Raw genomic sequence first — 26,501 nt, 5'->3', positions numbered from 1 at the left:
CTTGCCTGAATATTTCTTTGCGAACTCTAGTCTTTTTTTTCTATTCTTCTCACTAATGAATGGCTTTTTCCTAGCAGTTCTACCGTAATAATTTGTCAAGTGCAAAACATTCCTTATAGTGCTTTCACTCACTCGCTGAGATGTTGTCGCGACCATATTCGCCAACTCGCCCGCACTTGTGAATGGATTGGCCCTTACCTGACGAACAATGCCTCTTCTTTGTCTTTCATTTAACACTTTAGGTCTACCGGTTCTTCGTTTATTTTCAATAGTTCCCCTATCTTCGTACCTTTTAATGATGTATCGCACCGTGGACATGTTCATATTTAAGATACTAGCGATTTGCCGATAACTTTTTTTGTTATTCCGCAATTTAATTACCTTAAAGCGAATTGTGTTTGAAATTTCTGCTGTTTTTGCCATGTTAATCTTGCTAACAACTGAATTGGAACCAAAACATAATTATTTCTAATTTAAAATTTTAAATCAACCTTTGAACGGATTTATTAATTAAACAAACAAGAATATTGTTTGGCGTGCAAATACTTTTTGTGTTTTAAAATGTAGTTTTTAATTTTTTTTGGCAAACATAAATATAATTAAATAATTTTTTCTATAAAATATGTATCTAAAATGACTAACAAAAAAATATAAGACAGTACGATATAATTTATTTCATTTGCCTTTTGGAAATAACAAAAATCGTAGGTGTGCAAATACTTTTTGTAGCCACTGTATATATATATATATTATTACAATGGGGTTTAATCTGTTTTATTCAATTAGACAAAAACAAGATAAAGTTGGAAAATAAGCTAATTCCAAAATCAACCTCCAAATTAATCAAAATGTATACAGAGGGCTCATGAAGTCAGTGGGTGTAAATTTCAGTTATAGAATTTCCAATTGAGATTGTGTATAATCCTCTGGCCAGGTGTGGGAAAAGAGAACTGAATAATCCAGAAGGGTGGCCAACTCCGGAGGATCCACTCCGCACGCCATGGACTTGCCCCTGTTATTGCCACTACTAGCTCCGCCAATTCCAGCCTCTCTTCTCTAACCATGGACCAAACTCTCACTGGTTTTAAATAAATAACAGTGAAAACATTCCATATTCAATATCATGCTCAGTTTCAAAACCTCTTTCTGAGTAGCCTATGAATTCATTAAATCTACTTTAGATTCGAGTACTACGATATTTTTGTTTTGTTTTAATTTTTGATTAAAAAAAGATACATTACTTTACTGATTACTAAATATTTTTTGACCACCTTCAAGGAATTAAAAAACTCTTGCAGTTTATTACCAACTTGGTATTAAACAGTTGAAGTATATGGTAAATGTTATTTTCTGTTTTGGTTGTTTTTGTTTTGTTTATTAGTTACTAAGAACAATTTTTGTTAGCAGGATTACATACTTTATCCTTAGTTGATTATTTGTCTAATACAAGAAAACAATGGCTTTCATAATCATTCGTCTAAAAAACCTAACAGACGCGAAGCTACTAGCAGAATGAAAGGGATTGCAATTAAAAAGAGAAGAAATTAGATGTTAATTGGTCAGTAGTAAGTGCAAGATTACGTAAGTTTATAATACAGTAAAAAAGCGTACTAATATTTAGTTTTTTAGTTTTCATATTTCACTTGTGTCGACTTTAAAAATTTTGGTAACTACGAACAAATTAGTAGGGATGCAGACTTTTTTTTTTGATTGATTAAATCTGATCAGTAGCCGTGAAGTTTTTTAAAAAAAAGATTAGAGAAAGTTTGAGGAATTTCTTTAGTGAACTGTGCGTTCTCTTAGGGGATTTGATCAACAACTTTTTGCTAATAGCCTCTCGAATGTAAACATCATTAAAATGAAAAGTCTTACAGTAAGAAGTCCTCCAGCGTGTGGAACCCTCGCTTTAAGTGGCTCTTATCCTCATTCACAACCTATAAGAAGACTCTCGTAAGAGTTCATTCTTAGAAGCACCTCGAACTGTCTACAATATCGAACAATATCTTGCATCTTCTATTTCCACTTAGCATTCCTTGAGAGTGTATTTATCCCAAATAGCTAAAACCCTTTGTTATTCACCCTTTCTCTCAACTTATCATCATAATATTGAATCATGACATCATTTAAAGCACAATTTAGTGTTTATGATTACCCATAGAAGTGAGCAATGGTGTCGAAATTAATAATTGCATCCTTTTCAAGTTGGGACCTTGCTTAATTCTTTTTAATGCACTTGTTTGTAGCTCGAACCCAGTCTTACATCTTACTCTTACGTTTCTCCATTTCCTACAACCTTCTCTGACGCAAACGTTTTCGTGAAGTTGCTGGCTCCTGGCAAAAAAAGTATGTCCACGCCAGCTCGCCCAAGTTTCACAAACTTCAGGTTGCTGTAAAAACTGAAATCATTGATGTTCTAATAGAGGATTGAGCTTCTCTGTAATTTCTAATTTAGTTTATTGAAGCTGAAAACGCTAGCAAAGTTGTGGCTATTTAATATTGCGAATTAGCTTCAATAGAAGTACAAATGAATACCAGAGTTTCAATTTCTGTCCATTAGGAGGACATTTATTTAAAGGTGTACACGTGAATAATTCGGACCCTGGCAGTTTATGTATTTCCTAGTCCCCAAGAATTTAATTATTAATTTTGAATATAGTAAACCCTATACGTTCCCTTTCATTAGTAAAAATACAATTTTTTAAAGTTTGGTTTGTAAATATGACATTTTTTATTTTTGATAATGTACACTCGTATATATACAATTCAAGTTAGAAGTACTATTTGCTTTTATATACAGAATTTTATTTTATTTCAATTAATGCCTCTCTCTGATGGTTTATAACCTAGAGTATTATCTTTATGTTATTAGTGATCATGTTTTGTTTATCTTTCTAAATTGGCCTTATAAAGATATTGTTACTGCGAATTAAACTAATCTTCTTAACTGGCGCTACAACTCGCTTGCGCGAATTTTGGCCTCCTTTATCAAAGTTTGCCAGTTGTCCCGGTCCAATGCTGCCACCATCCAGTTTCGGACACCAAGGAGAGTTCTTGCATCCTTCGAAACACCATCACCTCGGTCTGCCCACTCGTCGCGTGCCATGTGTGTATATTTTCTTTTATTATCTTGTGTGGTATTTCCTCGGGATTCATTCTGCCTAAGTATCCTGCCCAACGAAGGCGTCCAAGCCACGTTGACGTTCCTGTACAAACTCCTTAGTTCTGCATTACTTCTCCTTCTCCATGTTTCGCCATCCAAAATGGCTTCATAGATCCTTCGAAGAATTTTTCTTTCAAAACTAAGGAGAACAAGCTCGTCATTTTTGGTGGTGACCCAGCACTCTGAGACGTACAGTAAGACGGATTAGGTTAAGGGTCTTGTAGAGCCTTATCTTAGTCGACCTGGAGATCAATTGACTTTTAAAATGATGTTGCAAGCCGAAGTATCTCCTGTTAGCCAGCAGTATTCTTCCATTAATCTCACTGTGCACGTTGTTGTCGGAGCTCACCTGCGAGCCTTGATAAATAAAATTATTCACCCACTCGAAGGTGTAATTTCCGAATTGCACAGTATCCTGAATTAAACTAATAATAACTCAGATTAGAAAAATTGTTTCGAAGTTTTCTATTGTTCACTTCGCTTCTATTTCCTACAACTAAGAGAAATGTACTTATTTTTTCATAAATAACAGCACAGTGTGATGTACAACATTCGTCCGGCCGATTAGAAAAGCCAAACAAATTGCTTCATTCCTTTTTCGTCAGCACTTAACCCCAATCCATAGCTTTGGCCCCGGTGCAAACACTTATCGTCTAATAGGAGAGTGAGAAGTTGTTGCGTGGGTGATTGACATTTCTAATTAATTTCGTTACTGGCGAAAGCAATGTTAGGGGCGGGGTTAAGAGGAATAGCGGTTTGGATGACGTTTAAAAGATGGACGCCCGACTATCTCACACACAAACACACACGTATATATATTATATATATACGATACGGTTGGTGGCTTTGGCGAATGTAGAACAGGAGTGAGTGGTCGTGACAAATGAATCCGTGATTAATAGAAGTGGCCATCAACTGCCACTGCAGAGAAGGTAACGTTGCTGCCCCCAGACAAAGCACTTGTCCTACAGCCGCTTTCTAACTGTTAATGTTTTGGCCACAATCGCATTCCCTTGGCTTTCTACTGGAAATTCTGAGTAAATCCTAGTATACATATATGTATAGAAAGACAAATAGTCAAATCTAAATTGAATATGATATAATACTAGAATATGCGCTGGATAATCCTAATTGGAACATTTTGTTTGGTTAAGCCTGTTCTTTATTACATTTCAGATTCTATCAGTGCTTCCAAATAACTGGAGAAATAAAATGATTCTGCAGTGCTAAAATGGAATTCTTGATTCTGGATTTTCGTAAATTTTAGAATATTTCCCGATTATTTTTTATATTTTTCGTTTCGTTATAGAGTAGTACCTACTGTAATATTGAAAAACATGAATGAAACACATTGAGTGATACTCAAATTTAGTTTTTTTCTCTCAAATTTTTGGATAAATAGAACTAATGCTAAACTTTATCAATAAGATTATATTTTTCCTTTAGCTTTTATACAGGGTGACCAGAGTTATATGCTCCACCCAATTTTTTTTTAAACGGCGGGAAATTTCGAAAAAAGAAAAAACACATATCGTCGCCTAAGAAGTGATACCTCGTAACTAAAATTTCAACGAAAATTACATTTTTATATATAAATGTTGAAAAAAAAAATAAATGTTGAAAAAAAAAATAAATGTTGAAAAAAAATTTCTTTTCAATCATGCACTTTCAAGACGACAGTCACACTAATAGTTAATATTGAAAGAAGAATTACTGTATGCCTTAAAATGAATTTTATATCCTGTTTTTTTCCTTCTCCTGTAAAGTTGATATTTTCTAGTTACAAGGTATCACTTCTTAGGCGACGATATTCAATCATTTTTAGTCTAGTTTATTTTTAGTGATTGTCCCATTTTTTAAACCCCTGTATCTCGAGATATAGCATCCAACTTTGTTTTTCAAATGGAACGTTATAGTTTTTTTTTTTGCATATTTTTATAGTATTTGAGCTCCTGATAAAAAACAAAACGTTTTTTGAAATCGGTTAGGTTTTTCAAAAGTTATGGTAATTTAAAATATGAAAAACAAATTTCAGTTTATTGTCATAATTACGTTATTTTTTTTTAAAGAATCTGTTCAAACTGGGCACAATCAACAGTTAGGCAAGCCAAATCTCTGGACTCCCACGCTTTGCTTGTAGTTCAGAGATCGAGGTGGCCACTGGATGAGACAATGAGTCCCTAAGCACTTTTCATGGTAATTTCTGTCCAGGTAACCTCGAACAACTCTCGCATTATGTGCCGGGCAACCATCTTGTTGAAAAATACATATCTAGCCGACGTTGTAGAGGAACATCTTCACGCAGAACTGGCAAAATGTCTCTTAAAATAAGTTAGATACCTTGCACCAGTTAAGTTCTCTCTGTAGAAGTATGGGCCGATTTAGGTGATTTCCTAAAACTCCACACCAAACGTTTGTAGAAAAAACAACCTGAAGATCTTGACTTCGCCACCATAAGTGCTGCTACAAGCAAAGCGTGGGAGTCCAGAGTTTTGGCTCTCCGTTGATTGTGCCCAGTTTGAACAGATTCTTTTATAAAAAAATAACGTAATTTTGACAGTAAACTGAAATTTGTTTTTTATATTTTAAATTACCATAACTTTTGAAAAACATAACCGATTTCAAAAAAAAATTTATTTTTTTTTTAGGAGCTCAAATACTATACGTAAAAATATGCAAAAAAAAAAACTATAACGTTCAATTTGAAAAAGTTGGATGCTGTATCTCGAGATACAGGGGTTTAAAAAAATGGGTCAATCACTGAAAATAAACTAGACTAAAAATGATTAAATACGTGTTTTTTATTTTTTCGAAATTTCTCGCCGTTTAAAAAAAAAATTGGGTGGAGCATATAACTCTGGTCACCCTATATATTTTGTATTCCTCTTCCCCAAATGCGGACTAGAAAATGCTGATATTATCACCTGAGTTAGAATATAAAAGGAAATCTTCAGATCTAAATTTGGTATTCCATTATCAAACCACCTCAGAATTTGCAAAGATAAACTTCAGTTACATTCGAATCTCGCAGACGGTAAATTGGGTTCTCTAGTTGAAACTGTGTATGGCTTTCTTTCTTTTTCTCTTTCTTTTTTTTTTAAACTTTCCATTTACCAAAAAAGCTATTTAGTTAAGAAACGTGTCACTAACCAACGGGAGCTAGAGAACTGGAACAGAGAAACCCCTACCACCCTGAGAACAGTGGGTTGTTTAGTACTGGGCGGGCTATAAGCAAGCGTGTCGTACTGGTACTGAAATGGTCTAAACACATCAGATTGTAAGTCGCTCAGCCTGGGAATGTTGATTGCTTTCTGGGATCCCAGAGAATGTAGCATTCAGTGCCCTAGCTGGGCTGGTAGGAGGTATGTTTGTTGCTAGCAATAACCAAGTGCGCTAGTACTGTCACTTGGAGCTCCTTCCTTATAAACCTCATCACTGCTGGCTTGCTCTAGTAATGTATATGTAAATAAATTAAAGTATACTCCTTCCAACTTCTGAACGCATTCCAATGTAAATTCTTTTATCAATGAACATTTCTATTACAAAGAAAAAAACTGTTTTTGGACTACAGTATACTAGTTATTTACTTAAAAATTGATTAAACTTTATTAATGAGGTTATATTCTGACAAAGAAAGGTTATATGCTCGTACGCACTTGCATTGTTTGGCGATGCAAGCATTTAAAGCTATTTCGGTTTCTTGATTATACCAACGCCGCCTTCGAACGGATTCTTCATTGTGGGAGAATTTATTTTATACAAAAAACACCTAGATTTTGGGTTCTTCGACAGTCTAAAGAATAAAATTTCATATGAACTCAGCATTTAACTCACTAACATCATTACTGCTTTACAATTATAAAATATGTTCCCATTTTAGACAGCGTAGCTTCCTTTCTCATTTACTGTAGTTTACAGGTTGTTTTCTATTATGGATTTCCAAAATATATCATGACATTTACTTCTTTTCCAACTCTTTAAGTTCAAATCCTCGATCCATTCTCGCAATACTAGATCTCTGACAAGTCCTTTCTAATCCGCGCTACCTCTTTCTGGAACCCCTTACCTTCATCTGTCCGCCAAGCTCCTGCCCTTTCCATCTTTAAATCCCTTTTGTTTAATCATCTCCTTTATACCCAGCTTCCTCCGAAATAATAATTGAATGGATTTATTTCCTTGTATTTTTATTTTTGTAAATATTTGCCTATTTTTTTTTATTATAATTGTCTGAAATACAGGCCGAACCAATGGGGCGGGGCCTCCAATTGTACATGTTTTTATTCTTAGGGGACAATAGTCCCAGGATAATAAATTTATTTTCTTTCTTTCTCACTCAGAGGGAATGCTAAAACTAAGTGGTTTGAATCCTCCTTAGGGTACGTTCACAACGGAGCTGTGAGCATAGATGATAGCGGAGAATCATCTACTATCAAGCAGTGATGCATCAGCGCTTATAGAATAACCTAGTACATTCTTATGTGAGCGTGCACAACGAAGCTTCGACCAGTGACTCATACGCGCTGCTATAAACGAGCATAGATGATAGAATTGAATTTTTCATTTTTCTGCTAGCTGAACTCCAGTATCGGAGCTTCAAAATGGACGTCGAAAAATTATTTAGTGCTGTCTTTACTCATTATTTTTGGTTATTATTTTATTATTTACTTTTAAACAATATTTTGTTTTTTAAATCGTGCTTACATTTATTTTCATGTGTATTTATTTGTTGTTTTTTTTCAATAAAATCATTACTTACCTAAGAGTAATCACTAGTTTTTCTTCTATGGTTATAGGATTTCCATGACAATTTTTCCAAAGTTTTCTTAATTTTGACCTTATTTTTTCTAAAATATAGTCGAATGTGGGTGGACCCATCCTCATATATTCAAAAAAACGATCCGGATAATTTCTAAGTTCCTTATATAAATAGTGAAATTCGCCCAAAGTACTTCGTTTTTTATTTATGGGATGTACATGATATTTTCTAAAGCGTTTTTTCTTTAAAATATACCATTTTGTTGCTGCTGAACATAAAAACTCTTCTTCACTACTCGGACATGTTGCATGTATCACAGCTCCGTTGTGCACACAAAGCAGCGATTATATTTTACTCTTTCAGTTATCATCTCTGCTATCATCTATACTCACAGCTCCGTTGTAAACGTACCCTTAGGCGCCACGGTAGCCGAGCGGTTAGAGGCGAGACCAGTAAAGCTAATATGTGTTGTGGTACTGGGTTCGATTCCTGGTCTTAGGCCTTGGATTTTATTTAATGGTTAATAAAAGAAATTTACAGTAAAGTATGTTTGCTAGTCGCCTCCTCCACGACACCTAATTGGTAGTTGGACGTTAAGCCCCGCCTGAAAAAATAAGCGATTACTTTACTTTGAATCCGCCTTTGACACCTACTCACATGTTTACACTGTTTATCGTGATGACTTTAGAGTTTCTGTTCAATGGCTTATAGTTACGGTGACCATTCGTACTGTTTTTGGAAGGACAGTACTGTTTTTTATGACGCTGTCCTTTTTTTTTTTTAAGCATAAATGTCCTGTTTTTTATTTATTTGTACTGTTTTTCAATGAAATTTAAATTATACTCAAATTTAATTTTTGAATGTAAAAATATAGTATAAATGTATAATAATTAAGTTCGCAAATAATCGTTCAGAAAAAAAATTTCTGCGTACATTAACTTTGGACGAACCTTTTTTAGCGTAAAACACAACCTGTTTTACCGATATAGTAGACTAGTCGACTAGTGTAAACATCGATCGCTAAACGTCATGTAAAAAAACAAATAACTAAACTAACCTATACTATTATATGGCCATTGTTTTGTAATAACCGATCTCGTGTTAATTAATACTCGTAAACGTATTAATATTTTTTATAGGTTTTTTCTTTATCCTTGTCCTGTTTTTTGATACAAAAATAATGGTCACCGTACTTATATAGTTGTAAACAGAAGCTTCTGTTCGCATTTAAAGTGTCATACCAGGATTTGAATGGAATAAAGGATTGGATCTCCGAGTTGTAGCGTGCTCTATTCCATCCTGACATTCTAGTTCCTAGGTCGAAAGCTTGGTAAAAAAATAAATAAAATTTTTTGACTGAAATTAGCAACGAACTTTCTTCCTAATAAATATTAGATTCATTTCTTGTTAATTATTTGCGAATTATTTCTTGGTGATAGTGAATGCTTTTAAGAGAGTGTCCTAAAACTAAATGAGAGGTAAACATTTCTTGGATTAATCTGTGCCTTAAGTCGGATACCCGTCAGTTTTTTATTAGATTATTAATAAATAATCCAGTTGATTATACGTGGAACAATGTTACAAATACAATCCAACTAATTGATCACATTAGTATTAGTGGATGAGCATTTCAGTTGGAGGTTGTCCTATTGTTGTAAACAGTATTCTCCAGTCCCACCAGAATGACCGCCTTGAACAAAAGAACTCGCAGAAACAATTCTAGAAATGGAAGAAGGGTGTTCTTGTTTATACTACCCTCTCAATTTCATGCCCTCAAACCTGAATCCGGATTTCATGTGCCCTCATTTCTTTTGTTTTCTTTTATGTTATTATTCCCAGCCGGAGTATCTCTCTTCTACTGGCTCATTCGGCACTCTCTTTTTTTATCAACTCTATTTTTACCCAACCATCATCACCTTTACTTCTTCCTCTGCAATAAATTTTCCTTGTTTAAGCATAGACATAATTTAGGTGTATCTGTTATAAGCATATAAACGAACAACCTAAATAATATAATTTTTATTCATACTAAGGATTTGCAACATTAATAAAATAAGAATAAGCTTATGGGCGTTAAGGACCTCAGAAGTTGACGCATCTAAACAAAAAAAAAAAATTATATATTTTTTTATTAATGTTTACTTTCCAAGTTTTGCTCTTTTAATATAAATTTTATGTCTGTCAGTTATGATTTTTTATTTTTAAAATTCTGTTATTAATAAGATTCAAATGGGTTCAACTTGTGTAGAAATTATAGCACTTCTGGAATCATGATGAGCTTGAACCTGAAGGAGTTATTATGTTTGTTCAAGGTTTACTAGGTTGTTTTTCTTCATTTGAGACTTTTTTTTATGTATTAAGACTTATTTCATAAAAGTATTTTTAATTCCTAGAGATTTATAACTAAAGCTTGGTTAATTGTACGAGAAATTTTCTCTACATAATGATGTTATTTTATAAGAGGTGATGCTATTTTGGAGCCTAAAATAATAATAAATACGAGGTGTGGCTATTAACCCCTTAATGCACAGTATTTTTGAAAAAAACCACTATATTTTATACGATTAAGTAAGTGTTATAGCTTGCAATCCCATGTAAATGATAAATATCAATAAAACGATTGTTTTTCTTTGCTTTCACATTATTTTCAATTCTCGATTATATTCGAGTGTGAAAAATTATAGCAGCATAAAGTACAACGCCGCTCGAATTATCTCGAGTGTGCACAGTTTGGCCAATTTAGCGCGCTCGAGTTAACTCGAGCGTGCACGTTAAGGGGTTAAATAACTAGACTATTGCTATAAAACATTTTATTTTAAATTTATACATATTTAGTTATTATCACCTTCAATATACACCCCTCCCCTATCCCTACAACGCTCCATGCGAATTTACCACAGTGCTGGAAGTCTTTTTCTGTGAGCACCTGCATGACGCGTGCCGCTTTTTCTTTCACAGCTTCAACGGACTGAAATCGTGTTCCTTTTAATGCAGATTTGACTTTGGGGAACAGATAAAAGTCACATGGGGCAAGGTCAGGCGAATAAGGCGAATGGCCTAAAACTGGGATCTTGTACTTGGCTAGAAACGTCTTGACAGACAATGTAGTGTGAGCCGGCGCGTGGTCTTGATGGAGAACCCGTGACTTGTTCTTCCACAAATCGGATCGTTTTTTTTCCTTACTCTTTCACGGAGTTGAGCAAGCAGCTCACGGTAGTAAGCTCACAAAACTCGTGCACATGAAAAAAACATTCATCGCCATAAACTTCTTTTAATAAAAGATAAGTTTTAGTAGCGGTTTTACCCAGTTTCATGTGAAATTTCATGACAATTCGTTGCTCTACTACATGTGTAGAATCATGTTTTCGGCAAAACGAATCTAACACCTGTTACACAAACGACGGTTCCGGTCAGACAGATTTCTCTAAAAGCACGTGAGACGCTGCAATCGAAAGAGTAGGCTTTACGCTACACAGCTGTCGGTCGTTAAGATTTGGCGCATGCATAGTTCTTCTGGAGCAGCATCAGTCTCGTTATTTAATAGTCACACCTCGTAGTTGACTGAATACTCAAGTTATATTGCGAAGGTTTTGTCGACAATGGCCATAAAAAATATTTTTGCTGGACTAATTTCTTTGGGTTACCTTCATTAGGAACATCTTTAAGGTTGATCTTTAGTTATGTGTATGTATTGTGTTGTACGTTGTCGTTAAAAAAAAAGTAATTATTTTTAAGTTTGAAAAAAGTACATCATCTATCTACTCGGGACAACTAGTTTTTGCAAGAATTATTTTGTATTTTAAACTGAATGCGCATTTTTAAATACATAGCTACGTAATTATCCTTAATAAAATCTGCGTTTGTCAATTGATTGAACGGTTATAAATTTCTGATTAAATAGTCATTTTTAATTTAAAATTGTCATAAGTGCATGCCTTTACTTTGCACAGCAACAAGTAGCTATTTATATTCTCGAAATTTCTCTAAAATAATAATTATTTAATAAACTAAAAACATATTTTCATACAGATAAAGGATAGATACATACAAGCCCTGGGCATAACTTGATGTACCTAAGTTGTAGCCTAATTGCTTTTTTATCTACTTATGGAGGCCGATTCCAAATTAGCTTAGATTAATATCCTCCATAGGTTTCTGTTTTGATACATTATCAGATTTTTTTAAAATAATTTTCTTTCTATCATGTAATTTTTCTAGGACCTAAATCACGCCCTTTTTTTTTTCTAGAAGTAGATAGATGGATGTTCTATAATATCATACAATATTATGTGACAAGAACTTGTCATAAAATAATAAATATACAAATATCTTTCATGTTAATTTAATACGAAGTGATACAAATCTGGTGGGTGTATATATATATATATATATATTTAGTAGAGAGCCATGTACTGAATCTGATTACAATTAGATGATATAGATGGCTGGTGTAGCAACTTGAGTAAAATTAGATTGGTAGTGGTAATATTAGAAGATGAACAGACTGCTTTACTAGAGATATAGGGTTATAGATGTGGCTTAAGTGGCCTTCCTCATTCACTCACTAACGGGCCTACCTACAATACTCCGCTAGCAAATTAAGTGGCTTTACAGATGTGCCGCCTTCACTCTACAAATACAAACACTTCTACTATCAACAATATACAATTGCGTTCTCTAAATTAATATTATTAATACTGGCTTTGTATTGATTATTTATAGAAATGACGATTTATTATTTGGAATATTTCAGTGAATTTTTAATCTCAGCCTTTGTTGTACAATGTTTTTTAGTCTGTCCAGATTTTCAACTAATTCCACTTTCTATAAAATTAATCCTGACAGTTCTTAAAAGATGAAACCTTTACTAAACGTAGGTTGCTTATGAATGTATAAAATTACTATATAATTGTATATAAAAGAATAATTAATGCATCGTTGCTGGGAAATATAAATTAAGTAATTACTTCTTTGTTGTGCGGAAGAGATCTGAAACTCCTGTGGCTAATGAGACGGTTTAGATGGGTAGCCTATTCACTTTTCAGAATCTCATTTGAACTATGCTATAGAATAAGTGTAAAAGAACTGATTTGCTAAAAAGAGATTTTGAAATGCAGAAGTATGTTGAAGATTCTCAATAAAAATATTAAGGTAATCGTTATTGTTTTTTTTTTCGGGTGCTGCGCTAATTGATTCCGTGATGGAAGTTGCTATTTGAAATTATCATAAAAGATCTGCAGATAATGCTGTATGATTTCCTAACCTGAAAAAAATGATATTTTGCCAGAGAAATTGTTCGGCGCCTACCGCAGCGGATATATCCCGTGCAACTGATGAAGTTAGCATTGTCTTTGCTGTCAGAAGATTATTATGGTGGAAGAATGTAAATAGAATGGCGAAATTCTTAGCTACATCAGTATAACTGAGGACATTTAAGAAGAAGAAGAAAGATTTTTAATGATTACATGAAAATAAATACATATGTACAATGGAGTGCCAGTACGAATACTATAACCTCCAGCATAATAATTACAAAAAATTGTACAATATAAAATATAAAATTAGATAATGAGGCAAAAACCTCAGCTGATAGGACCTGCAAAGCTAATATGCATTGTGGTTCTGGGTTCAATTCCCGGTCTTAGGCCTTGGATTTTATTTAATGGTTAATAAAAGAAATTTACAGTAAAGTATGTTTGCTAGTCGCCTCCGTCCACGACACCTTAGGAATTGGTAGTTGGACGTTAAGCCCGCCTGAAAAAATAGGCTATTACTTTACTTTACTTTACTTTACTTTACTTTACTTTACTTTACTTTACTTTACTTTACTTTACTTTACTTTACTTTACTTTACTTTACTTTACTTTACTTTACTTTACTTTACTTTACTTTACTTTACTTTACTTTACTTTACTTTACTTTACTTTACTTTACTTTACTTTACTTTACTTTACTTTACTTTACTTTACTTTACTTTACTTTACTTTACTTTACTTTACTTTACTTTACTTTACTTTACTTTACTTTACTTTACTTTACTTTACTTTACTTTACTTTACTTTACTTTTTTACCTCAGCTGATAGGAAAATTCTACCTCAGGGAGTCCTTAACTCTCCTGTGCCTGTCCATCGTGTCCAAACTATTGTCCTCATTTGCCTACATAGGTGGTTGTGACTTGATTCACTTACTGAAGAAACCAGTAGCGAGGTACCTGATGTAGTGTTTTACATGGTCCATGTTGGTGTTAGAGTGTAGGTATATAATAGGGGTGTAGCGGGGGGAAGTTGTCACCAGTCTGAGGAATTTATTTTGCATGATCTGCAACGAGGCGATAATGGATCGACATGTCAGACTCCAGGAGGGACAAGCATAGAGTAACATAGGCCTAACCACTACCTTGTACAGGGGGAGTTTATTTTCTGGGGACAGTTTAGAGTCCCTGCAGAACAGCGGGAATAGCATTCGAATGGCTGTTTTGCCTTTATTGACTCCTTTATGTGAGGGGGTAAAAGTCAGCCCACGATCCAGTAATACTCCAAGATACCTGATAGTAGCAGCCCACGGTACAATCCGTCTCCCGAAGTGGACATGTCGATACAAGATCGGCCTGCGCTTGGTGAAAAGGACAGCCTCTGTTTTTAATGGGTTAATATTTGTTTTACACTTGGTGAAAAATCTGTTCATACATGTCATGGCCCTAGTAAACCTGCTGACTATCGTGTCCAGTCTTCAGGACGAAGCATAGACAGCGACGTCATCAGTGTACAAGGCCAGTCGAACACTGGGAACATTGATGTGTTGATTAATCGACCATTTTTGCCAAAATTGATAAAATTATATTTTATCGTCTTTCATTGCATATCGATTAGTATGCATTTCCTTTTTCTTTCTCTAATAATATCGTATATCATTCATTAACATGACTTGTTAATTACTGGAATTTCTATTAGCATAATGCTATTCATTACTTATATTGCAGTAATAATCTCTAACATATAACTCAAATGTTGAAGAAAAATAAAGAGAAATGAAGAAAAGCGGACTAAATATTGCTGACTAGTTCTGACGCAGCAGCTTTATACCGATGACATCTCATTTCTCTAACACAAATCTATACTAGAAATCATACATAGAAATTTCCAGAGGAATTAAATAGCTTCTGAAACAGAGACGGTATAGTTCATTAATAAATCAATTCAGTTGATTATTATTTTAACTACTACTTTCTTTAATTTCGAAAAGTGTCAATTAGGGGTTAAATTGTTAAGGATTTTGAGAATGGGCAGAGATATACGTAATAGACTTTACTTCAGCTTCGGCTCGAAATTTCTCAGGGAATACTAAAGCTCTTTGAAGCTTTAAACACGAGTTTGATTTAAAAAAAAAAAAAAACGAGATCATTGCTAGGCTGTTCACACTTTTGAAAATATAACCACATTTTTAACTATTTACCCATAATATTTCTTTTAAAATATAATAATACTCAACTGCATCTGTGTGAAAATTCGATGTTACTTATTTCCTTGATCTGACTCCATCACTTTAACCATTTCTTCAGATCAATAGGCTAATTTTTTTAGAGGGTCAGTAAATCAAGAATTTTGAGGTAATCAAACGCACTAGAGGAGTGTATAAGTTACGGGGGATACCCAGTTTGAATCCCGTTTGTTGCTACTTTTTAATTGTTAGACAAAAATATGAATAATGATGTATCATGCTTTCTCCTCTGATCACTTAGTCGGTAGTTGGATGTTAAGCCTTGCCTGAACAGAAATAGAACACTATCCTGAGGTACTGTAGTAAACCCCGATTACCAACGACTTTAGGTGTTGACGTGTCTTAAATCGCAAAAAAATAGTGACAATACAAATAAATGCAAAAAGAGATGAATGTGATGAACTTTTATTTATTGCAATTAATATTAAAGTCACATTAAATAAAAGATTATAAAAGTTAAAATGAATTTCATTCAATTTAGAAGTACTCAGATATAATTAGTTTATCAGGTGAATAAAATTTGTTCTATTATTAATGGATGTTTTCAAGGTCTTCTGACCCTGGAGACTTGAGTTTAAAATTTGTGACATCCTTTAAATAATTATTGGTAACGATCAGTTAGTGGTGTCTTTGGTTCTGAATTTTGCATCGCTTTTATAAACTTTTCGAAATCTTTATTAAATTTTAATTAAAGTGCGAGCTTTAACTTCTGCTTATTTTAATGTAAAAATGATTTTAAAAATTCATTAAAGTAGAATTCGAATATATATGGTGATAATTACTGGAATAAAGTGCAAGATGGCTGTTGGTTAAATGTTTGGATTTGGCTAGGGGGGTGAAGAGGGAGAGACAGATCGATCAGTAGTCAGAGGCGGATAACAAAGAGTGAGGGGGTGTCAGCATGGTGCAGAGGAAGGGAAAGTTTGCAAAGTATGTTAGTTATTCATTTTGGAAGCGGTGACGTATATCAACTCAACTCTGGAGCATTGTAACTCGGCCGGAGCTTGTTCCGCAAATGGAGAACTACTGTTCAGCAGCGCTGATGCTTTATTATTAACTTTTAGTCATCTCAAGAAACAAAAAAAAAGTATGACGAAATCATTATGCAATTAATTAGTTTTTAAATTTTATTTTCTAATTTTGAAAAAAAAAATCATTAAACCGCTGTTGTATGCCTTGTTAAAATGCTTTTATTTATTTGAAGGCAACGAGTTGATAGAAGAGAAGAGTTTTCCCTATTTTGAAGAGATCTGAGCGATTGACACTTGCTTGCCCTAATCTTGGACAAGACTAGCAGTACTGGTGTGATAGTCGTCCCTACTGTTCAAAAGCAATGGCCAAGCAAGCTGAAAACGGTCAACAAGAAATAGCAAAAGTATTTACGATTAAAAAGCATGTTTACATAGTGGAAAATGTACAGTGAGGTGTTTGGCAGTAGGGAATTGTGTGAGGTCTCTGGTTCGGTGCAAAAGATGCGGCTACTGAACATTCCTGCAGGTCATTCTTTGCACGTCTATGAAGCTTCTTAGCGATCTGATAGGTTTAGTTTCGGGCCACCTTATCACCGACCCTTAGGTCTTTGTTTTGAATTTATTTCATACAATAAGTGAATCTGCTTAGAAGAGGAGAGAAACTACCCAATGTTAGCACTCTCTACAAGCGACGAATAAGTCTAATCTGATGGAAGAAAAACACGGTACCACTAGCAGTTCAGTCGGCTTGCAGTATTCTCAAGAAAGTGGAGAGATGCGAGATACTGTACAAAGGGATTAGAACAATGAGCGAATGTGCTATTTGTGATAATTTGTCCGCCCCGTATTGGATGGTGAATAAACGTACAGGCCTGAGGCACAATAATTTCTCGCAGACTCCAGATTAGCCAAAAAGAGCCTGTTGAACTGCCTGCCTCTAATCAAGTGAAAATTAAAAATATTCCAGAAATGATATGTAGGGAGTAATATAGTAAATTCTTTCCCATTGTGAACGAGGGTTAGGATGCAGTCTTATTTTCTTCTGTAATAAATAACCTTTCCAAGCAAAGGGGCAAGAAAATGTATGGCAAGCAGTTTACAACTGCTTTCATTGTATTCTAAATTAGAATTCAAAGTCATTAATTGAATTACAACTTCATTTTGTTGCTGAAGTACAACTATAACTCCGTGAAAAAACTAACTGCAGATCTCCTTAAAAATTGTCACACATTTCGAACTCTAAAAACTGTGGTTTTTAAGTAGAAAACGTAAATTCTGCCTCCTAATTTGGCGCTACAACTTGCTTGCGCGAATTTTGACCTCCTCTATCAAAGTACGCCACTTGTCCCGGTCCAATGCTGCCACCATCCAGTTTTGGATGCTAAGGAGGAGTACTCGCATCCTTAGAAACACCATCACTCCATCGCGATCTCGGTTCTGCCCACTCTATGCGAGTCCTGATATATTTTCTTTTATTACCTTATACGGTATTTCCTCAGGATTCATTCCGTCTCCATGTTAACGCCACCCAAAATGGCTCCATAGATCCTTCGAAGAATTTTTCTTTCGAACCTAAGGAGAACAAGCTCGTCATTTCTGGTGGGGTCTCAGCACACTGAGGCGTATGTTAAGATGGATCTGATAAGGGTCTTGTCAGGTTTTATCTCAGTCGACCTAGAGAGTAACTGTCTTTTAAAGTGATCAGAAAACCCAAATTAGCGGGCAGAAATTATTATTTTTGCATAACAGATAACAGATAACATAATGTTAACATTTTCCAAAATATTACATTAAAAACAAAAACAAAAAAGCTGATACTAGACGTTTTCATTTTCTTTTTTTCTAGTTTTTGGTTAAATTCCAGAAGGAAATCTACAACGACTTTACTTGATGTGTGCTTCTTTCTTCCCATTTGCTCTTAAATGTTTCCTAGAATATTGTTTACATTTTGCAAAATATGTCAATTTAAAAAAAAAAAAATGTAATCCATAAAATTGGTTTTAGAAGAGTTGCAATTAATCTACCGCAAGATTCAATTTGTTTATTTTTATTCCCTCACAAGTTAAGCTTTTCTTCAGAACAAACAGCGATTATGTGAGATCGAATTCATTAGTTTCACTTAATTCAAATAGTTTGCACATGTCAACTTCCTCTGCAAATCTTATGTACATTATCGTACGTGCATGTAGTGGGAAATCAGTAAAAGGTTGTTAGCGTGGTAATGTAATGTTTTGAAATAACACTTTAGAACCTAATATTTGGTTAATAAACACTTTGAATGATTGAAAACTTCAAGCTTCACTAATTCACTCACAAAAAACACTATTCCAAGGTTTTAACAATTTTATATACATAATATCCGCATAAAAGTGAATTTTCAAAATTATCATAATTAAATTATGAAATTGATTAATCAGTAGTTACTTTGCGATAGAGCAAAGAGTCAATAAAAGTATATGAAAATACAGCTAAATACAGCCTATTGCCCATCTAAAATATATATTTCTTTTTCCTGTTCCTGGAGGCCCAATGGACGGTAAGCCAAGAAGACACAGGTTTCATATTTTCCGATAGAGAAACAGCTACAAGAAATATGGTTGAAATTGATAACAACCAATCACTGTGCCTTTCATTTTCCATTAAAATTATTATTAATTTTTTTTAGGAAAAACAATTTTTTGTATTGTTTTTCTCATTTCCTGAATAATAATTTTCACATTATATTTTTCTTATTGAATTTTCCTGACAACTAAGAAAAACTTGCAATAAAACGCAACGATTACAAAATCATTTGAGTAACATTACAAATTAAAAAAAGAAGAATTCTGACAGACTTAACTTAATTTTTGTTTTTATAGGCAGGCATTTATTTTTCGTGGTTAATAATTTTTAATGAAATAGTGTTTATTATTTATAAGTATAAGTTAAAATAAGACCACGATCTTCAGAATTATAGTGTTGGTTGTATCAAAGTTATGGAGTAATGGAGGGAGTTTTACCGCAGGCTGGAAACATAGTGGAGCGGCGAGCAAAGCGGCGATGATAGCGAAGAGCAAAGCGGCGAAATCAAACACAAGTAAACAAATGGGACCGCGCGTAGTGGCGAGCAAAGCGAAGATAGAGCAACGCTATCTATAAAGAGTGGAGCAAAGCGTTATGACATGTTTGATTTCTTCGCTCTCATCGCGCTCAATTTGTAAAGGTTATTTTTCAAAGGTTATGGATATTGATACATTTATTGGTTTAGTTTGTTTAAAGAAACCTCTGTGGGACCGTAATATTTGCGAAGCTACAACAGTTTTTAACAATTAATAATTAATCGTTAAAATTAATTAACAATTAGTAGTTAATGGAGAATTCAGGACATTGGTTCTCAATCCCTTAATGCTAACTTTCATCTAAATACTAGGCAAAATTAAATTAAATTTTCACGACCTACTACTTCTGATCAGGACGAATTCTCCAATCCTTCTTCTGTAGCGTCGTACTACTCCAGTTTTTCAGGTGAACAACATTAATTTACGACTGATTTAATAATTATTAGTAATAATAAAGTGATTTAATAAAATTATTGTTTTTTTTAATTGACTAATTTCTTTTTATCTGCATATATTTCTATTTTGTTTTTATTGATTCTTTTCTAACCTTAAAGTAACTGCTAGGATTAATGGGGTTACACAGATTTGTATTTAGTTAATTTATCTATATTGTGCCTAACTCATGTTATGAGCTGTATTACTCAAAAACAATAAAATTTGATTTTGATTAATGGGGTTACACTGGGCTAGTATGTAATCAAATGTTGATATAGACATTCGAAAATACGCATGAAACTTGCCAGGATGCTCCCGAAGTTGTTGGTACAAGTGATGAAATTCACCAAGTTCATTTCTAGACTTATTTATGTCATGTACACTGCAGCTCCTACTACTAAGCTGCTGCAAATACCAAAGTTTCAACGAAGAATTTTCATATAAAAATAGTTCCTCCATCTTGTTTTGTCAAAAGGAGAACGCGACTAAGCTCGTCACTATGTGCATGTGAATCTTTGCTCGCTGCTCGTCGCTCTCTTTGATCTGAAGCAGCTATCATCGCCGCTTTGCCCGCCGCTCCACTATGTTTCCAGCCTTATTAACTCTTAAAAGTTAGTTGATTATTATGAATACACTAACAGTGAATCCAGGACAAGTAGAAACTTCTGAGAAAACAATAATCCTAATTGATTTGTTTCCTTTTAGTAGGGATCTTGTAAAAACATTTAATTCAGTTATTATGTATGTATTTTGTATGGACGTTGTGAGTAGCTGAGAATGTGTGACAATGCTGAAAGGTAAATTAGCTGAACATTGCTAATTTAAAGGTTGATAAGTCCAGGTGAACGGTATCACTGCTTCAACTGAAAGTTACTCCTACGCACTGTTTACAACTTTATGCACCAATCAGATCGAAAATTTTGCACCTAACTTTTCTCAACTTCTGCATTAATAATTTTGTCTACATTTTCTGTTGTTATAGTTATCTCATTTCCGTCTTTAAAACATTTGTACCTGTGTTTCTTAAAGAAAAATGTATATATATTTTTAAGTTAGTACTTATTTAGACGACTAAACTGGCAGAAGGGAGAAATCTAAATCTATGGTTCCCTAATCTAAATACAAAGGAAATAGTTCTCATAAATGGCATGACTATTGTAACAATCTAAATATTAGTGCCCTTTCTCGTAGCTCTCGTACAGATCTGGAGTTTGGTATCCGCAAGACTCGCTCTTTCTCTCACTATTAGAAGTCGGCTTGTGTTGATAGAAAGGAAACGTCTGACATGCTTTAGCTGGAAGTCTGCGCTAGACTGCAGAATGTGATGGAAATCCCAGCTGATACTACGAATTTGTAGGCTTCGTGACCGTAAATTATTAAACTAAGGATTCAAGATTGGCGAGGAATCGGTCAAATAAAAACCAAAACAACACGTCTTTTTGCCAACGTTTCGACAAATATATTGTCTTCTTCAGGGCGTGGCTATGCGGGTTGGTTGAGTTACAGAAACAGTTTTTGTAACCCGCCCTGAAGAAGACAACATATTTGTCTAAACGTTGGCAAAAAAGACGAGTTGTTTTTTTGATTTGATCGATTCCTCGCCAATCTTGAATCCAGCTGATACTGTTCGTTCGAGAAGTTCAAGTCCCTAATTTTGTGTTTAAAGAAAGTGATTCCATTAAATTGAACAATAAAATTGAGTTTTACCTAATTGTTATATATTTAATAAAAGCCACTGCTAAATTAATTAAGTTATTTTTTATCAGTTTAAAATAGTCGGATTGTAATATTTTTTGGACAAGAAATAGAATTTGTTATTAACTGATGGAGCACGATTTTAATTTTTGTCATTTGAGTGAATTCCATTAATTAGAAAACAATGTCGGTAACGGATGTTGGAATCGTTTTGATTGTCAGCAAATGCAGTGAATCTAAATGTGGAATTGTTTTGTCCATTACAAAGGTTTTTTTTTGGGTTCATATTTAAATCGTGATCTGTTTTACTGCGAAATTCAAACTTTCTTTGATTCCCGTCGTAAATTTAGGTTGCTTCGCAATTGATTTGGACTAAATGCGATTAAGATATTCAAATATAAGGAAAATGAGTACGAGTATGTTAAATTATTAATTGGAAATTATTGCCATTTACCCAGTGTAAACAAAATTTATAGCAATTCGTAAAGGATAACTATCGAACTATAATAATTTAAATATTACTGTAACTGATTACTTGTAATACTGGCGATCGCTTTGAGATTTTGGCGATACACTTTATGCTAAAATTGCGCGATAATCTTTATGGCGACTGCTAGGAATTCGTTTCCCTCGTCAAATGATAAAGTAAAGTAAACGCCTATTTTTTCAGGCGGGGCTTAACGTTCAACTACCAATTAGCTGATCCTATTCTAAGCGTACCCTAAACTGTGTAAATGAAGGTGTAATGTAAATACATTTGTACTTCATTATTTTTGTAAGTAATGGACACATTTGGTGATAAAGTTGGTATCTTTCTATCTACTAGGAGTACCATGCTGCTATTTCTGAAAGAGATCGAGTCTTTCTTACTTAAACAGTTACAAAGGTCAACGAAAAAAAATGCATGCGAAAAATTACCCTCCACATAGGTTGAACTTCACCAGGAGTAAAGTAGTAAAGTAAAGTAAACGCCTATTTTTTCAGGCGGGGCTTAACGTCCAACTACCAATTAGGTGTCGTGGACGGAGGCGACTAGCAAACATACTTTGCTGGTAAATTCCTTTTATTAACCATTAAATAAAATACAAGTCCTAAGACCGGGAATCGAACAACTTGACCAGGATATTCATAGCAAGTTTACGCTCCAGGCCATAGTTATTACAGGTTAAAGCTTTCCCTACAGCTTCGTATAAAATAATATTTTTTAATTTACTAGTGTACATAAGTGAACTATAAACATGAACCAGTTTAGAATAACCATTCTAATTACTTAAATGGAGCTTGGTATAAAAACGAATTGTTACATTTAATAAACGGGTATGATTGGCTTTCATTATTCAGCTACTTGAAAGAATGTCTACGCGAGATTTTTAATTAATGATTTACATTATTAAAAATTAAAACTTGCTTTTTTATTATTTTTTCATAGTTTTAATTTTCTTAAAGGTTTTTTTTTTTTGTAATTTTTAATTGTTTCTTTTTTCCTATTTTTGGAATGATTTTTGTTTACATTATTTACGTACTTTTTAATTATTTCAGGATCCAGAGAGGGATGTCCCTCGTTAACATTATATTAATATTTTTTGATGAAAAGAACGTGAGAAGTAGCGTTCCATTGCATTCACAAGGTACATATGTTGATATGTTCTCGGCTTTGTATTTCTGTAAGGCTTGAATCATAGTGGCGCGGCGGGCAAAGCGGCGATGATAGCTGCTTCAGATCAAAGAGAGCGACGAGCAGCGAGCAAAGAGTCGCATGCACATAGTGACGAGTTTAGTCGCGTTCTCCTTTTGACAAAACAAGATGGAGGAACTATTTTTATATGAAAATTCTTCGTTGAAACTTTGGTATTTGCAGCAGCTTAGTAGTAGGAGCTGCAGTGTACATGACATAAATAAGTCTAGAAATGAACTTGGTGAATTTCATCACTTGTACCATCAACTTCGGGAGCATCCTGGCAAGTTTCATGCGTATTTTCGAATGTCTTATCAACATTTGATTATATACTAGCCCAGTGTAACCCCATTAATCAAAATCAAATTTTATTGTTTTTGAATAATACAACTCACAACAAAAGTTAGGCACAATATAGAAAAATTAATTAAATACAAATCTGTGTAACCCCATTAATCCTAGCAGTTACTTTAAGGTTAGAAAAGAATAAATAAAAACAAAATAGAAATATATGCAGATAAAAAGAAATTAGTCAATTAAAAAAAAACAATAATTTTATTAAATCACTTTATTATTACTAATAATTATTAAATCAGTCGTAAATTAATGTTGTTCATCTGAAAAACTGGAGTAGTACGACGCTACAGAAGAAGGATTGGAGAACTCGTTCTGATCAGAAGTAGTAGGACGTGAAAATTTAATTTAATTTTGCCTAGTATTTAGATGAAAGTTAGCATTAAGGGATTAAGAACCAAATTAAATGTAGCAAAAATTACCTGAATTCTCCATTAACTACTAATTGTTAATTAATTTTAACGATTAATTATTAATTGTTAAAAACTGTTGTAGCCTCGCAAATATTACGGTCCCACAGAGGTTTCTTTAAACAAACTAAACCAATAAATGTATCAATATCCATAACCTTTGAAAAATAACCTTTACAAATTGAGCGCGATGAGAGCGAAGAAATCAAACATGTCATAACGCTTTGCTCCACTCTTTATAGATAGCGTTGCTCTATCTTCGCTTTGCTCGCCACTATGCGCGGTCCCATATGTTTACTTGTGTTTGATTTCGCCGCTTCGCTCTTCGCTATCAGCGCCGCTTTGCTCGCCGCTCCACTATGTTCCCAGCCTAAGAGACAGTTATGTAGAGTCCGTTATCACCACAGCTTCATGAAATTTTTTTATTGAAATATTAGAGAATACACTCCATTACTGGTATTGTTTGGCGTTAAGAAGAGTTTGCATTTAATGCCATTTATCTTAAAGAGTAATCTCTATAAGAAGTTATTTCTTAACGCTCTTTTGGTTATTTCTCTAAGGATGTCTGCTCGTAGTTCAGAACAACGATGCTGCATTTCTTTCGCGTACAAGAAACCTAAAATAGAAATCCAGAATAGAACAGTTTCTGTCCAAACGATGCGCGATTTCTCATAGAAGGTTCCTACCATTAAGCATACTGACAGTTCTTCGGCTAACTGATTGTAACTTATTCTTCTATATTATCATAAAAACATTATTTTGTTTGTTAACCAATATTACCTTTTGTTTAACAGAAACTTCTTTAATTGTGTAAAAGTTCGAGGTTTGAAATTTTTATTTCTTCTGTGTTATGTATGCATTTTTAATTAGTCTTTTTTTTTTTTTGCATCCGGTTTATATTTATTTGAGAAGCACCTCACGTTTTAAGAAAAATTGCAGTTTATAATTGTCATAGTTGGTTACACGCAGGTTTATGCGTGTTAACATTTTTGCTTCCAAGATAAATGTTCTAGGAATTCTTGTTTTCTAGTGTTTTACAGTAGCTGGTTGCCGGTGATTCTGGTTTGAGGTATATTATATCAATAAAGTGCTGTAAGGTTATTGGAAAGGCTGGGTAGAAAGAAGATAGTGTAAGCCTAGAGTGCCAACAAGGCAGTAAGTTGTTTCAATCTGGTGTAAGGAGAACTATATGGTAGAGAGTAGGGACATAGCAGTAAAAGTATATGTGCTGTAGCAGTAAAGTGGAAGCATGAGGTAAAGGATATGGCGGACTGGGCGAAGGGAGGACTCTGTAGCTCCCGAGAGGGTCACAACCCTGATTGTGACCAAGTTATGAGAACTTCTCTCGTCCTACTGTTTCCCTCCTCCTCCTCAAAAACCAACTCCTTCAATCATTTCAGGTCCGCGCAAAGACAAGATAGTTGTAAAGAAGACCAGAGTACATGGTGTTCGGACCAATAACCATACCAATCTTCCACTCTACACCCGCCCGTTCGACCACTATATAGTCCTACCTCTTGACTGTGTAACTCGCAGACATGACCCTCAACTCTATGGTGAACTTATTGACTAGTTTCCCATTCTCTTGTTCCGCCAGCCTATTTTAGTCTACACAATGTTTACTTCTCATTCAATCAGAGACTCGAAACTATTCAAGTTTATGAAGTACTTCAAAATTTTTCACAATTTTCTAGCTTGATTACAAAAAAACAACGAAAAACCTTCAATTGATTAGATTTCTCTTGATTTTAAAGTTAGATTGCACTGAGGAGGAGGATTTCAAACATAATAATGATATGTCCACGTTATGTAGTAGAAAGGAAACGAATGTTTGACGACATACTCGTATACAGGTATTTAGATGCACCATTTCGCTACGATGAACATAATATTCTCCACCAACATCTTTGTGCGTAAGTCTATAGCAGAGATAGTAATGAAATATGTATGTATTTAAAAGTTATAGCCGATTAGAATGAATGCAAGAAAATGATTAGAGAAGGATTACGTGATTTTAATTTCGGTTAAGCTATAAGGATGGCAGGAGCACACAGTACTGATCCATCTATTAGCTGTAGTTTATGTAAATAGCGGTATATAGTAGAGGGATGAATGTGTGAAGCGAATGTATTTATAAGTAAGAATGGAGAGTGAGTGATATTCTAGTGATAAGCACCTAGACGATGCTGTATGGCGAAAGCCAATGCCAAAAAAAAAGGCAAAAAAAAAAATTAAAGGCTTAAAGATGTGATTGGTGTGGCTTATGGCTGACGATGTTTCGATAACGGCGCGTACTACCACGGCTCTCGCAGGAGCGCTTCAAGAATTTGAAGAAGCAGCCGCAAAGCTAGATCTCACAGGATAAATGGCTGATAAGACAAGATATATGAGAAGCTCTCGGCAACAAGTAAGAAGACCCGAAAATGTTCGACTTGGGGATCGCGAATCT

General features: G+C 34.1%; 1 protein-coding gene across 5 annotated transcripts in view; it reads left to right on the top strand.

Moving 5' to 3' along the window:
- LOC141455982 (lachesin-like) overlaps positions 1-26,501 on the top strand; it is a 325,735-nt gene that overhangs the window by 162,427 nt on the left and 136,807 nt on the right. The window contains exon 1 of one of the 5 annotated variants that reach the window (XR_012459551.1): positions 2,985-3,103. The exons of 2 other annotated variants lie outside the window; for them this stretch is intronic. Coding sequence is in view for 2 of the 3 variants with exons in the window: in XM_074131524.1 (XP_073987625.1) it covers positions 3,013-3,103 (91 nt within the window). In the remaining variant the exon portion in view is untranslated. Of the gene's footprint in view, positions 1-2,984; positions 3,104-26,501 lie in introns of those variants that run through there. 2 more of the 5 variants (XM_074131524.1, XM_074131522.1) reach the window with 2 other exon arrangements.

The sequence above is a fragment of the Rhodnius prolixus genome, unplaced genomic scaffold, assembly GCF_049639745.1.
Source record: "Rhodnius prolixus isolate KJV_2025 unplaced genomic scaffold, Rpr scaffold_4, whole genome shotgun sequence".
NCBI classification, from domain to species: Eukaryota; Metazoa; Arthropoda; class Insecta; order Hemiptera; family Reduviidae; genus Rhodnius; species Rhodnius prolixus.
The sequence above is the reverse complement of the archived record's forward strand: the minus strand, read 5'-3'. Positions and strand labels throughout refer to the sequence as shown.